We start from the raw sequence: 15,948 nt of genomic DNA, 5'->3' as shown, positions 1-15,948 counted from the left end.
TGTATTTTGTCCCTTGGTGTCCCCCCAGTACATAGCCAGAACTAGCATGTAGTCAGCACTCAGTAAATATTTATCTAATTAATGAGCTTCTAACTTTTCTTCTGAAATGGTGACTTGATTCTAGGTATCTGGTTTCAAGCCTTTACTAGCTGCTGAAATCATGTCCTTTTCTCTTTAGGTCCTGGACGTGCTGGACTTGTGTGTGGTGGTTCTGCAGTCCCACAGGGACCAGCTCCTTCCTTTGGCTCATCGGGCTTGGCCCTCGCTCGTGCACCGACTCACAAATGATGACCCCCTGGCAGTGCTCAGAGCCTTCAAGGTACTGTTCTGATGTCCCACTCGGTCAGGTGTGGAGATGGAGGGTAGTAAGCACAGAGCTCACTGGTGTCTTTTGGGATTGGTTCTCTTTTTATCTGATTACAATGGAATATACCTTGAAGAAAGTATAAAAAGGTAAGAAAAACAAAACAAAAAGAAGAAAATACATGTCAGTCTGCTTCTGAATTTGAAGCAGGATGAACTAGTAGACAAGAGGGGCCACCAGTATTTGTTGAGCACCCACTGTGTACCAGGCGTTGTGCTTGGCACTTCCCCACATGTGAGCTCCTTTCCTTACAACAACCTTGCAAGGTAGATGGTATTATCCATATTTTCGATGGAGGATATAAGCTCAAAGAAGTTAGGGACTTTTCTTGAGATCACACAGCTAATAAGGGATAGAACCCGAATCTGAGAGTTCGTGCCCATGCTCTTCGTACTACACAAGGGTCAAGTGAAGAGGCCTGGGTTGTAGCAGTGGGCATCTTCTGTCCAGCCCAGTGACCTTGGGCAAAGCCCATGAGCACCCATTTTCAAGTTGGGCTTAGGAACACCTGTCCCACCTTTCTCATTGTGTTGTCAAGGATAAAATGGAACTATTTGGTGAAATGCTTTGAAAAGTTAAAAGCTCTCTCTCTCTATATATATATATATGTAAGGTATTATTCTTCTTGACTTAGTTTGTCTTATATTAGCACACACATTTTAGCTTATTTATTTATATCCTTCCTTGTTCTAAAAAGCACTTAAGGCACCTACAGAGATACATTTACCATGGCAAGCTCCCATAAATTAGGAATAGGTGAGCAAGATGAGGCAAAAGAAAAAGATGTGTAGGGACATGAGAAACCAGCTAGTATACTTGGCAAAAGTATTTCAATTTTCTGTAAGATTTTTCAACATACACTAGACCAAAATACAAGCTTACATTTAAAACATATAAAATTGTTAATACTTTTTCCAAAGCAAAATATACAAAATGACACACACACATATGTGTTGGGGTGGGAGAGGGTGGAGGCTGGGGAAGGGGAAGAAGGAGGGGAGGTCTTGCATTATCTTATTCAGATTGCTGCTTTCCTTTATGAAAATTAATAGATCATCTGAAATAACAGCATAGAAAAGTGAAAAAATATAAAAATACAATGAAGTGGAATGAAAAAATACAAAGATGCATGCACTCTAACTGAGGCTGCTTTTCTACTCCCAGACATGCTGATGACTCCTGGCGTCTGTCTGTAAGGCCTTGTGCAACCCAGCTGAGGGGCCAGAAATAAGTGCCTTATTCTCTGCAAAGTCGGCAAATGCTCTCTGTGCTGGTTATGCCTTGCTTACCAATTCTTAAAGAAATTTCTATTATCCTGTATACTCAGTCTTGTGCAGTGGGGCAAAACGTTTCAATATGTTCTGCTAGAGAAAGTTTAAAACGAGACATGCAAAGAACCCGCCAGTGTGAAAGATGGACTGAGGACGATGTGCATAGGAGATTGTGTGGTGGACAGAGGGAATTCCGTCTGCCATGGCTCTTGTCACTGGGGACTGGGCCCCAACTCAGTTCGGGGACCTCAGCCGGCCCCTGCCCTCCTAGTGCCTGCACGTGACAGCAGCCGGGCCTCACTCTTTGTGTTTGTTCAGCTTGCTAGAGGTAAAAGGAACAAGCCTTTTCTCAAGGGATGTTAGGAAGATTTGAGAGATCTTTGTGAACCGCTTTAAGCTCTTTTTTACAAAAAAAGGGAGGAAAACCAAGGTATTAATCATATTATTCATCCAACCCAGGATTTCTTTGAATTATTCTCCATGTAATCTGTATTTATGGATAGAAACAGCCATGCCTCGGGAGCAGAGACCTCCAGATTCATAACTGTCAGAATCACAAACCATGGGCAAGGAATTAACAGCAGCAATTCTATTTTTTTTCCTAGTAGAGACTTAGACGAAATTGAATTACCAACCATTACCTAGCTCCCTCGCTGCCTTGTTCAGTCACCAGACTGGGGGTTGTTTTTTGCAGGTTTTGCGTACCTTGGGAGGCAAGTGTGGCGATTTTCTAAGGAACCGGTTCTGCAAAGATGTCCTGCCAAAGCTGACTGGCTCCTTAGCTACACAGGCCCCCGTCAGTGCCAGGGCTGGACCAGTTTACTCCCACACGCTGGCCTTCAAGTTGCAGCTGGCTGTTTTGCAGGGACTGGGCCCCCTCTGTGAGAGACTGGACCTAGGTAGGTAGCAGCCCGTCTCATCTGGAGGTACACCTGCATTCAGCCTCACCCCACCCCTGCCCTCAGTGCTCACCTCTTCTCCCTCCAAGTGCACATCCTTCGGTCTTATTTGGTCTCATTTATCCATTTATCTTACGTTTTTGACTTGCGGGATGGAATGTAGAGCCCAGGGCATCTTACCTGCCTGTTCAGTTTCACTAGACAGCAGTTGGTTACTGCTCATCCCAAGTGAAGTCTGGGGGCCAGTGCTTGTTTGGTTTTTCCTCTCTGCAGGTGAGGGTGACCTGAATAAAGTGGCTGATGCCTGCTTGATTTACCTCAGTGCCAAACAGCCCGTGAAATTACAAGAGGCTGCCAGAAGGTACGTTTGCTTGATCACCCGCATCTCTTTACATTTGTTCTAAATTATAGATGATTTGCTAATGGCAAGCGGAGTTGAGGCATCTCTGCTCTTTTCTCTCTCTTTTTGCTAGGTTAAGATGATTTCTTTAACTGTGCCAACTCTTGAGATGGTATTTTTACTAGACGCATTTCTCTTTGCAAGTAACCTTTTCTTCTGCTGCATTGTCAGCAACAATTCCAAAGGGACAGAAAGGCATTGTGCTGAAGGGGACAGAGCGCTGTCCTGGTCAGAGGGCAGTCTACTTCTAGGCCCTTCTCTACTAGGCAGCCCTGACACTGCTCCAAACTGCAGCTCCCTCTTCTGCAAAGCAAAAGCATCAGGTTCCTGATCTGGCATCCCTTGACTCCACAGAGCATCTTAATGGTATCAAGTGTCATGAAACCTCGCAAAGTGCATGCAAAATTAGGTGTGTGCAAGCAGGCATATACATACGCCCCTTTCTCTAGACAGAGTCCACACCACTCGTCTGACTATGATCGGAGTCTGTGAACCAAGAAACATTAAGAACCACTGGACTAATGGCTTAAAGGGCCTTTTCCAACTTTGAAATTATGTGATTCTAATTTCCAGGAGTTTTGTTGATTTGAGAATAGCTGTGCCACCTCTACTGGAAGAAGCTACATCTGCTTCCTTGAGTCCTAAAAGGTTTTTCTCAAAAGCTAAAACTGAGCACATTAGCGTTCCCCAGACTTGAGACCCCAAATGCAGTTCCAGCTGGGAGCATCCTGTGGGGAGAGCTGGTGAAAGAGGGGCAGAGCCGAACTGCCATCCCCAGACATTTGCTGCTGGAGCAAAAGCCACCTTGTCTGACCCAGCACTGTGCTGCTGTGGGCTCTGCAGCTTCATATCCTTGCAGCAAAGAAACAGTCCCTGCCACTTCTTGGGCTTCTGGAACCGGGTCCCTGACCTTTCTTGGTGGGGTAGGAGTTATCTCCTTCCCTGCAGAACTGAAAGGCAGCTCTGACTGAAATGAGGAAAGCTGAGTTGCTCCCCTAAACACCTTGCACCCTCTGGGAATGACAGAAATATCTTCTTGAATTGATTTATTGCCCTTTACAATTTTTTGCTCTTGATTTCCCCAGTTCCCTTTTTTCTTTCTGTCCCTCTCATATCCCCTAGGTCTAGAATCACTCATGGTTTCCCGAGCACAGGGGCACATACCAACCAGCTTCCTATTCGCAGACATTCTTATTGTTTAAAGAACCAACTTTGGGTAAAAAGAGTCCTCCCCTGGGCAGTGTCCCTGAAGCTAATTGTATTGTGATTTAAAGTACAGCTCAAGAACATAATGAATTCATCTTGAAGTAAATTATTTTGTGTGCCTGGTACAGCCAAGAGTTATAAAGATCTGATTTTCACATTCCCTGCCCCATTCTACTTTTCCTGCACTCACCCCATACCTGTCCTTCAGGTTTAGGCCCATCATATAAGCTAATATTCACAATTCATTATCTTTTCATTTCTAATTTACTTTTTTGCCGCTAAAAGCAATTAAACCCAGACTCGACCTTGCCGAATGGCGAGCTGCTGTTCAGGATGCCTGGGGAGGAGAATGCAGCCAGACCACTTGAAGGCCTGGCTCCTTTGTTTGCTCTGCTGCATTCCAGTCAGGGTTGAGTCAGATGACCTCGCTCCTGACGGGCTGGGAGGGGAGGAAGTGCAAGGTTGATTGCTTCACAAACACATCATCTGCAAACTTATTTTGAAGTCAGGGGGAAAATCAGTGTTGTCCTTGATGAAGCGCTGATTTGGCATCTTGATTCAGAAATTAATAAGCTCTCTGATGTTTCCTGAGACAATGGGAAGTCTGGTGTCTGAAAGGAGAGTGAGGTGGGTGGGCTGATTAGCATTGAAACACTCATACCTATAGAGACTGATGAATGAGGTCCCCAGAATGAGACGGAATCCCTTGCTCAGCAAATGGCCACGCCATCCATCCAGCTGTTTGTCCGAAATTCTCCTTTCCTTCACACCCCACACCCATTCAGAAGTGAAGCCTGTCTGTCTACCTAACGCAGAATTTCTCTTCAGCCTGTCTTCTCATCACCTCCAAGCTGCCGGGCCATCCTTGTCTGGCCCAAACAACTGCAGAAGCATCCTTGCCGTCCCCGTTTCCACTTCTGCCCCTCAGTGTTCCGCATACAGCAGGCCGGGACAGCCCCAGCCATGCATGGGAGAGGAGAAGGCTGTCATGTTTGTTGCCAAGGCCCAAGCGAGAGCCTGATAGCCTGACGGTTACAAAATGAAAATCTGAGCTCAGTGTGTGGAAGAACCGATAAAAGCCAGAGCCGTCCGGAGGCGCCTCAGCTTCTCAGAGGTGGTGCGCTTCTGACACTGGACAGATGACCAGCTTGCTTTCGGAGTGGCCCCTCTGCCTTCCAGGGCTGGTGAGGAACCCAGTAAGGGCCGGTGGCTGCTCCGAAAGGAGGTGGGTGAGCGGCCGTGTGTAGGGGTGGAAAAATTTTCCTTCTACCCTTCTGGGTTCTGGGGCTGGTCTAATAATTAAATTGACATAAGACAGATTAACAGGAGTCAAACAAATTTTTTATTTTGTACAAAAGGGGAGTCCCATAAAAATATGAGACCCAAAGGCAAGTAGGACAATGGAGACTTATTAGTCACCCTGAGTTAAGGAATGGGATAGGGGGCCTGGGGCTTCAAAAGGAGAAGGGGAATTCACAGGAAGTAAGAAGAGCAGATGTTTGGCAATTATATGTTTGCCCTGCCACACCGGTAGGTCGTGTCAGAGGGTGTCAGATGAAACATTGTCTCTGGTAATAGCTCTTTCTGGTCCAGGCCCCCTGTCTAACTTCCTTTAGGTACTTAAAGGAGAAGTAAAAGTTTGTCTTAACACCTGCTGGGTCTTGAGTGTCTTCAGCTCCAAACAGTCCACATACCAAAGTGGCACATCTTAGGGCAACCCGTTCTGCTCCCCTTCATGAGTCTGTGGGTCTGGCAGTTTGGGGGTGGGACCCCCAAGGCACAGCCTCACTTGTGTTGGAATGGAGGCACATTCGGCAGCTCCATGGAAGTTCCTTTCTGTATGCATTATGGTTGGGTTTTTCCTTCCTCCTGTTTGCTTTTCCTGGCTTCAAAGAATGACCAAGCCTGTGTTTGCTTTTTTAATTTGTCATATTAAATAGAGCCTTTGTGGCAGGCTTTTACATCCAGGCTATAAACTCTAGAAATGGAAATTGATCAGGGGGTCGTTGATATAACTGAGGTTGTAAATGCTAAGAACAGAAATGCCATTCTGGTTTAATGCTTTTATCTAGCGAATGTGCCTTGTAAGGAGGGGCATAAATCTTGCAACTTGGGGGAGGGGGAGGGGGAGGGTCTGACCTTGCTGTGTGTTACCACTAGGTGTCACTGTTAACTGGCTATGGCAAGAAAAATACCAGCTCCCAAGTCCATCTAATTAAATAACTTCAATGGGTAACAAATGAGAAAATCGTATTTGGGGTGTGGGAGGAGGGATCAGCATACCATAAGCTATAAATAAGGCAGTGTTCCTGAGGGTACACATTGGATTACAAAATAACAGGTCGCATCAGCCACTCTCTCATCTCAGCCATGGCAGAGGCAAACTCAACCGATTTAAATTCCTAAGTGGCCCTGGAAGCCTCCAAAATATTGGCCAGCATGCGGGCCTCCACAGTTCTGTGCCTTTCTGGCCGTGGAGCTTTTCCTTCCCATACATGAAATGAATTTGAGATGAGAGCACATATCCCAAATTTCTGTGTTTTTCCTACAAGTCAATACATGCTATCAGCCTGGTTCAGCTCAACTCCATTGAAACCACATTCCCTGGGCCTGTCTCTTGAGACTCCCTGTCTTTTGCAGGATGGTGTTAAATCATCCAATTAGTCCTCTATCCTGGGGCCAAAAGGAACAAACCAGGAGATACCTATTTTTAAAAAGATGAAGTCCATGCCCAAGAAGTCTCACAATGGAGGGACAGAACTTTTAGGCCCTTTGATCTCTACCCCTAGTCCTACCCCCACCTACCAAGCCCAGAGCCCAGGTGGGAATGCAGGGTGCCAGCAGATAGCAACTGGCTCGTGCACCTTCTGGTTGTACAGTCCTTGGGGGTTGGGGTACGTGCCCTCCCAGCTTCCTCTGTGAAGCCACTGTATATGAGGGCAAAGGGCACCAGTTTGGGAGGTGGCCAAACCGGGGTTCAAATCTCACTGGCTCTGTGACCTTGAGCAAATGACTTAGTTTCTTTGTACCTCATTTCCTTCATCTGTAACATCTTCCTCCCAGAGTCACTGTGCAGATGAATTGCATTAATATGTGAGGGAGCGCACTCAGCATTCATTCATTCTACCGATGAGCCGAGGAGATAGCCGGCACTGTTCTGGGCACTGTAAATAGAGGATACCATGAGAGAGGAGGCCTCTGCCCTCACAGTGCTCCATTCTGGAGGTATATTTATGTGTGTATACACACTTATGTGGTATATATATATAAATTTATCAAACACATACACTACACGTATACACTTGGGCAAGGTATCGGTGTAAGCCTGCTTCATCTTTACTGAAGTCTGAACAAAAGTTTTCACCTAAGAATGATCTGTTTCATGTTACTTGTGCCACCTCCCGCTACCTCCCTTTGCATGAAAAGTCAGGACCAGGTCTGAAAGTTCATTTACCGACTGACTTCCCCACTTTCTTCCCAGCAGTAGGATCTCCGCCCATCAAAGAACCAGCCAGTGCCTTCAAACCTTGGATGAACACGGACTAGCACAGGCACATTCATTTCATCCCTGTCAGAGGCCAGCGCCTCTCTTTACCCACATGTGGGCCTATTATATTTGAACAGATCAGGAGCCACAGAGCTGATCCGTTAGTTCAGCTGAGCTTGAAATTAGTAGCTCATCCCCTTAAATGGTATGGGCAGTTTGAGCTGGGGCTGGAAAGCTGTTTCGCCCTTGGATTATACCCAGCATGGAAATAAGGGCACTCCTTTTGACATTTGATTAACAGTTGACAAACTCAGACCCAAGTAGTTAGCTTTCCTATTACCCATCTTTTGACAGGCATTCGTGCTTTTTCTTTTCCAGGCTCATTGTTCTAAAAATACACTCTGATCTGAAGCTGCTCACTGTGCATGTACAGCCATGATTTCCTGGTGTCAAAGATAAGCGACATCTGCCATGCAGATTATAAACAAAGTGGGTTGCTGCGTTTCAGATCTGAAGGCAGGGACCTCTGTGCTACTTAATTCAGATGCTGCCAGTCCTTTCCCAGCTTCCTTGATGTTGTCATGTAATTGATAATCTGCCAGGGTCAACCATTTTGCCACCCAGTGGAAAAGGCGAGTGTGGGATGTGCCTGCAAGTGTACGTACTGTGCTGGGTCAGGAAGCAGGCTGCTCTTAATGCTCCTGGAAGCTGGACCACCTGCACAAAGTGGATTTCCCATATCAAAAGCCTTGGCAGACCACAGGGTAGCCATTTCATCACTTTGATCTGTGGTCTGTCCCGAACACCTACAGCAGTGAGTATATATGATGGTATCAGTACCGAGTAAAGTAGCCAGGGAAATGGCCTTGATTGTCTTTTTTATGTGTAATTATTTAAAAGATGTTTTTAGGGTCTCAGTATGAGCCAGGTACTCTGTTGTAAGTTGAAAGATTTCAAAGATGAATACCAAATAAGAATCTGCCTCACGGTGCTGCTCAGTAGTGGTGTGACCCTAGGCAAATTAATTTACTTTTCAAAGCCTCAGTTTCTTCATCTACAGGACTAGAATAAACATATTTGTTATTCTTCACTTAATAAAATTATTACAAGGATTCAGTAAAGTCATGTATATTATTCTTAAGCACAAAATAGCAGCACAGAGTGAAAAGTCAGTAAGAAGTAGTTATCATTTAAACATTCTCCTTATTCCAAAAAAGACCTAGGGCATCATATAAATTAAGTGTGTGCAGCAAAAAAGTAGGAAGTGAAGAAATATTTTTAAAGGGGAAAATAGAGGAAAAACCAGGTGAAGCCAGGGTTGACATTCACATGTAAAATGCAGACTAAGAGCTCTGTCCCCTTGCTAGACATGAGCTGTTAAACGTGGCTCTGGGCTTCCTAACAGGCAGAGCAAGGAGGAAACTGCATCTGTTGTACAATTTTCAGCCATTACTGGAATAAGAAAAAAAAAACTCTTAAGAAATAAGCCCAGCTTTCCTTGGTACCAAACCCTAAAAACATTTCTCCATGGGTCCTCTGAGAAGAACACTGGGTTACTGCTATGTGGCTAAGGTCCTTACAGTAAATGCAGAAGTGTATTTCCTAGAGCTGTTCCTTAGGGCATCTGTCAGTGCAAGCTGCTGGCTGAGCACCAAAGCATGGGTTACAGGAAAAACAGTTCCGGGGGAGGGGTTCAAAACAGGTGGGCTGCTGTGAAGATGATGTTGCCTTCAAGGGTAGGAATTTTCCAGGTTGGAGCAGGAAACACTGCCTGTGGCCTGAGAGTGCAGCCAGCCAGGCCGCTTTATTGCCTGGCTCAGGGCCACTTTGAAATCTGCGCCCAGCAGCACTGCTGTCATCCTGGGATCTAGGCCCACAGGGGGGCCTGGAAGCAGGAGAGCTAGCCAGATGGAAGGGGCTGCTTTTAAATCCTGCCCCCAGTGGGATTTAAACATTTCTAGGTTCTGGCTTATTTTTGAATTGTCTGTAACAGATTGGTCCTCTCAGTGCCATATCTTTTTAAATATGCACAAAGCAATGGAGTCATTCCACTGCATTTATGATACTTTGTCTTGTGGTACTTTAGGGGCGCGATTAGCATTGTAAGCTACTACTGGTGTTTATGCTTTTAAGTCCCATCCCCACTGCATTTCAATATTTTTAATGCTGGTCTGTGTGTCTGTGTTGGACTTAGATCGATAGATGAATGGTTTTGAACAGGTAAATATAGTTAAGTCTAACAAGTATGTATAGCTGCAAAGGTAATTGGTAGTATTTATTTGGAGAGTAAATCGTTGCTCCAAGTCATAATCCTCCATTTCCAACATTTAGAAACAAAAAACGACCTCCGTGCAGGGGAAGATAGCTAAATTGAATAGCAAGGAAGGACAGACTTGAAATACTGGTTAACCAATGAACCGAGACCCATTAGAGTAAATTACCGAGATAGAAACATCGCCCCACTGCTTGCTGGCTAGGACACGTCGACACCCTGAGCATCCATTTGTTTAAAAGGAAACACAGAGCCTCATTTGTAGCATCAGCATGTACAGAGTCCCAGGAGAAAAGATGGCCAGAGAAGAGAGGAGCATCGAGGCTGTTCTGCCAGAGAGGGAATGGGTGGAAAGCTAAAATAACTTTGTGAATGTGCCTGCTTTCCAATAGGTGAGTTTATTTTCCAATTGCATTTAGTCATGCCCATGTAGAGACAGCCTATATCATGTTCCTAAGGAGACATACCTGAATAAGTGCTTTAGAAGTCCTAAGTAAATAAATAAATAAACAGATCACAAAGCCACAAGTTCTTTACCGCTGGCATTTATGCAGTCCACTCGTGAGAGCGTTTTATAAATCCAGAAAGAAACAAGGAGCAGCAGATCCCTCAAGCAAGTAATTGACAGAGAAAGAATAGCCTGTCACCCAGGAGAGCTGGAAGCGCTGCATTTCAGTTACAGTTTATTTAGCTTTACTGGGCCTTGATTGGCTGGAGGTTTTCTAGAGCTCCCTTGGAGCAGATGTTGGCTAGACCAAGATGGTGAGGATACGCTGTAATATTTGCATCTACCGCAAAGCGGTTTCTTTTTGGTTTTGACACATTTGTGGGATGCAGGTACAGGGCTGTAATCTAGCTCCCATACTTGAGAACTGCTGTGGACGTTGGAGCTGGAAGGGGCCTTAGAGCTGATCTGATGCCCCCCTCTTTACCAAGAGATGACTTGCCTTGTCCCCTCCCAGGAGTTCTTCCCCCAGTCCACCCCAGGTGTGACTTCCAGTGCAGCCCTCTGCACGTCACGTCCTAGGCCTCTGTGATTCGGCTGCTTTCTCTACCTGAGCCCTGAGGGCCCCAGCCTTTGTCCATCCTTCTTTGTATCCGTGCTCCTAGCACGGTGTCTGGGCTGGCCCAGGTGCTAGGAAACGTTTGGTAAACCACAGGGAGATGGGCCAAACCCTGCTGACCAGATCCTAGGAGTACGTAGTCTCCTACGTCCCCAGGCCACCTCATCCCCAGCTTTGTCACTCAGAGCACCCCGATATTGATTATAAAGGAATGAGCTACTTCTGTCGGTTTGGTGCCTGGAGTTTATTAGGTACTTACTGATACCCGTCAATTGTAGATAGGGCTGAAGTGTGGGGAAATGGCTGCCTGCATGAAGCGAAATTCAATAAAACCGCATTTTAAGTGAAAAATCAGTATAAACACCAGGCTTCTTTGCCATGGAAACAGAGGTTGCTTAGAAACTGCCTAACGGGCGAGTTCTAAATTTTTTAAAGTCAAGTTATCATTTAAGCTACACGGCCCCACAGGTTATTGAGAGATAATCACTCGCCTCAGGACACTTAGAGGCACAAGGTACAGCTGAGTGCCTCCCAAAACTCTGGGGACCAGATAATCTCTTGATAACTGCGCTCCCTGGAGCCACTGATTTGGGCCTGGGGGAAGGAGAAAGAAATTTTTGTTCAGGACTTAAATGGCATACAAGTATATATTTTTAAATGTGTCTCTTTGGGTTTGAAAAAAGATGGCGCTGGCCCTTTGGCATGTTCAGCAGCCATCTCTGCCATGTCTTGAGATGTATTAGGAACATTTTGCAGGGAGTTACCCCAGTCACTTCAAAGCAAGTCCTATCCTTGTCTTGGCTTTTGATTATGCAGAAGGGCTTTTGAGGTCTTCAGCTTTTGGCTCCTCACTCCCTGGGAGGCCCTGTCCCCAGCTCAGGATGGGTAGGAACTGGCTTTGGGATGAACTGATACCACGGTTTGGAGCAAAGCTGGGCCAATGAGCAACTCAGACAAGACCCTGGGTCTCAGGTTCAGCTCCCAGGGGCACAAGGCAAACAAACGTCCAGGTACAGGATTTGTCTGTATTTAGAGCTCAGCAGGTCACATGTGTTTCGCAGAGCAGGAGCATAGCTACACCAGCCAGCGCCTGGTTGCATGGCATGGTATTTGCTCCTCACCTCAGGCATGCAGAGGACAAAGAATATTGCATTTGTTTCTTCTTGAAAATAATGGACTCAATTAGAAACCCATTGGCTAAGATGTGAGACCCTCACGAAGTCAGTGTGAAGGAAATTATGAGTAAAACAAAGGCAAATGTTTTGCCCTTTTCAGAATGTCTCAGAATTTTCCATGGTGTGGTGCTGCTAAGGTTGGTAGTGATAATTATTCCTTAAACACACTCTGGAAGGAACAGTGTTTTCATTATACACTTCAAAGTGTTTTCCTGCACCTCATCTCCTTAGAGCCTCAGAACAAACCTGTGAGAAGGGCGGGATGGGTGTGATCATCTTCCTTTGGAGAAAGAGGAAACAAGTTCACAGAGGCAAAATAATTTGCTCCGAGCCACAGAGAAGGGAGAGGGAACTTGTATTGCTGCCTGCCATTCTGGGGAGTCTACCTCTTTAAGAGCTAAGAAATGAGACCCCAAATAATTCTTCCGTGAGTTTGGCTCTTGCTTAATAAAAGAAGGTGAACTTTGCACACGTTTTCCTTTGCGACCCAGTTAGCATTTTATTTAGAGATCTCACAGGGCAAAGAGAGTGGCTTCCTTCCTGCTAAAGAATACGTCTGCATTTAGCATGTTAAAAGGGACTCAGAAAATGAACAACGCGGTGTGTTTATGTCATGTAAGTCAGAGCAGAGTTGTGACTCAACAGGGCCGTGGCACCACTTTGCTGGGTATTGTCCAGATCAAAATATTCCTTGAAGCTGAGAGGGAGCCATGCTGTAGCTTGAGAAATTGTTCCAGTTCTTGAAAGGGTAAAAATCCAATGAAACCATTTACATTCTAACAGTCTTTGGCACCAGGGAAAACTGTCAACTGTGTCACGTGTAAATAGAAATGTGTTTCTCATTTTTGGTGCATTTTCTTAATTTCCCTTGCCACTCTAATTATCAAAGATATTTTTGTTTTTAAACAAAAATTGTCTCCTACGCACGCCCCATCTCCTTTCTGCAGTGAAGTGGAAACGATGAATTAGAATATTCTTACCGCTTCTGTAGCAACCACTGCTGAGATTACAAGCAAATGATTATCCTAAGTAAAAACAAATTGTTTAGGCACAAAACAGGCCAGAAAATTTTTCAAGTTGCCCCCCTTCACCTGCCTCCCTTACCTCCTTAGCATGTCTATTAAACCTAAGGAAGAAAACAAACCTGACTTCACCACAGTGGGACCCAAATCCCCTGAGGGTACAGGCTTTTCAAATTACTGAAATTAAAAACCAGAATTTAACCCCATTTAGCAAGCATTTTAGTTCCTATTTAGTACCCCAACAGTCCAGGAGAGGCCCCTAGGAATGGTCATCAAGAATAAAATGTGGTCCATCAAATAGATACCAACGCTGTGAGGTGGTAGCTAGGGATCCCTGAGCTAGACGCTATGTAGGGCTGGATCTGTGTGTTCTCATTTAAATCTGCAAAACGCTGAGTGAAATATATCCCCCATTTTAGGACTGAGGAAACAGAGACCAAGACAAGCAGACTCATCTCCCTCAGCCACATAGCTAGTGTCATCTGTGATGCCATGAATCCTGTTAGTAATGTGCCTTAGTCGTTCCTTGATGGTGAGCAATTGACTCTCCTTCAGATCCTTTTATAGAAGGTAAATACTTAAGATGTCATCTTAAGTCATTAGTATGTGGCTTAATAAATTGCTTATTACATACTAGAACCTGTGCAATCAAGTATTTGGGGGGCTTACTATGTGCCATGCTGGGTCCCTGGGATGTAGCAGAAAACCAGAGACTGTCTGTGCCCTTGGGAGTTTGTATTGTCAAGAAGGGAGATGATCAATAAACAAGCAGTTGATAAGTGCTTGCAAGCGTGTCCTGAAAGAGAAAAAGGGCAACTACCTAGGCAAACTGGTCTGGGAAAGCTGACCTCTCTGAGCAGGAGATGCATGAGCTGAGATGGGCAGGATGGCTGAGAGGGAGCTGCCCGTCCAGGGGTGGTGCCCAACTGTCCTCATCCTTTCTAGGATTGCAAATCAGGCTCAGACTCACTGAGTTGGCCAGGTGTGTGCTTACATTTGGGGACTGCCCAGTGCAGTGACCCTGGGCATGTGACTGATCATTGAGAAATGGGATATGAGTGGATAAGAGGCAGGGTATGTGACCCCAAAGTTCACTCCAAGATAATGAACCTCACCCTTGGTGGATATGTGGCATCCGGTGGCCCCAGATCCTTCAGCTCTGTGTGTGCCATGCATAGGACACCAGTTCTCTGCCCATGCATAAGGTCATAGGGCAGGGCTCAGCCTGTCCTGCCCCAGGAGAATAACTGGTTCTGATCCCTGTGGGAGCATGTGCAGACCACCCAGAATCCATGGCTCTCCTGGCAGAGAGGGGCCAACCGCAGAGCTCAGTAGTGAGCTGGAGGGCCAGAGATGAGGACCTGGAGACTCAGAAGCCATGGGCCTTCCCAGACTGCTCTGAGGCTGGTCCTGAGAGCCAAGTGGGCCTGTAGTGAAGGGTGGGCCCTGTCAGTTTTCTTCTTTCTGAAACTCCTGCTTTATACCCCAGAACTTAACGGTTTGTTTTCCAAGAACTTGGATATCAGTATTGTTCTGCTCAGATGAATTGTCTTCTCTATGTCAATGGATATGAAACTCTACCTCTATTTCTGTTAGGCTTTGGGACCATCCTAATGGCCCTGTCTTACCAACTGAAGTGGGTTTGTTCTACTATCAAAGTGATTAGCTTTTATCATCAGTTTCTTCTCAACTAGCCAAGTGGATAGGACACCAGCAGCCCTCCTCATGCCCCCGACACCCCTTTCTGTCTCTCCACAGGGTTTTCCTCCACTTGATGAAGGTAGACCCAGATTCCACCTGGTTTCTCCTGAATGGACTTTACTGCCCTGTGCAGTTCACGCCTCCCCATCCCAGCCTCCACCCTGTGCTGCTGCAGGGGGCCACAGGGCAGCAGAACCCATACACGGCCAACGTGCTCCACCTGCTTCAGGAGCTGCAGTGACCCCCTCCGCCCCTTTCCTGCCTCTGTATGGGGCTGACCCCACCCGGGCTGAGGCGGTGGCAGCGGCAGAGAAGACTGAAGGTGGATTAGACAGCCGATCAATTTATAAATTGATCAATCACACAACTGCGTAGAAATTGGATTGAAGCAAAGTAGCTGACTGTTATTTATATTTCATACCTTGTTTTCAAGTGACATTGTCTGGCAGCTCTAAGGGCTTAGCTCCTTATCTTACCATCTCTGCAGCCCCAGTTGCCTCACAGGCCACCTGATCCCCCCGCCTCCCACACACACCTCCTGAAGAGCTGAAGGGCGCATAGGGCAGAGCCTGTACTATGCATTGTGTGTGTCCTCTGAGTGCTTGCAGACCACGTGGGAGTATCATACATCCAAGAGTCCTGCCTCTCAGGCCGACATACCTGCCTCTCCTTGATGATAAGATGGAACTAACTCATTGCACCTAACCTGTTCTTTGGAAGAAAATGAAATAAAGGCACTCCCTGGATGGAAAGTATTAGGAGCTCACTTGGAAGTTTGTTATCTAAATTGGGTGCTTTTTTAAAAAATGAGTTTATGTTTTTGAATGACTAATACAGAACCTTGGTATTAAATCCAAGCTGTACAAAGCTTGATTTCATTGAAACAGCGAGAAGTTTCCCTCCCTGTCCGCCATACATCTGGTTTCCCTCCCTACCAGCAAACACTCATGATTATTTTTTTGATACCTTTTAAGTAGGAGATCATAAATTTTTTTTTAACTTTCTGCTATGGATAATTCTGAAGCCCTGTGTACCCATAACCCAGCTGCACCATTAACCAGTACATGGCCAGCTTTCCTTCATCACT

At 45.8% G+C, this 15,948-nt stretch overlaps 1 protein-coding gene across 5 annotated transcripts in view; it reads left to right on the top strand.

Annotated features, from left to right (window-relative positions):
• TTI1 (TELO2 interacting protein 1) overlaps positions 1-15,616 on the top strand; it is a 44,125-nt gene extending 28,509 nt beyond the window's left edge. For 2 of the 5 annotated variants that reach the window (XM_057502987.1, XM_057502986.1), the window contains 4 exons: positions 179-319; positions 2,330-2,534; positions 2,808-2,895; positions 4,969-5,627. In XM_057502987.1, the coding sequence (XP_057358970.1) occupies positions 179-319; positions 2,330-2,534; positions 2,808-2,895; positions 4,969-5,161 (627 nt within the window). In that variant the 3' untranslated portion in view covers positions 5,162-5,627. The other 3 variants (XM_036902310.2, XM_036902314.2, XM_036902316.2) reach the window with 3 other exon arrangements.
• Positions 15,617-15,948: the final 332 nt, after the last annotated feature.

This window comes from Manis pentadactyla, chromosome 5 (assembly GCF_030020395.1).
Source record: "Manis pentadactyla isolate mManPen7 chromosome 5, mManPen7.hap1, whole genome shotgun sequence".
Classification (NCBI taxonomy): domain Eukaryota; kingdom Metazoa; phylum Chordata; class Mammalia; order Pholidota; family Manidae; genus Manis; species Manis pentadactyla.
This window is presented reverse-complemented; position numbering and strand designations above follow the sequence as displayed.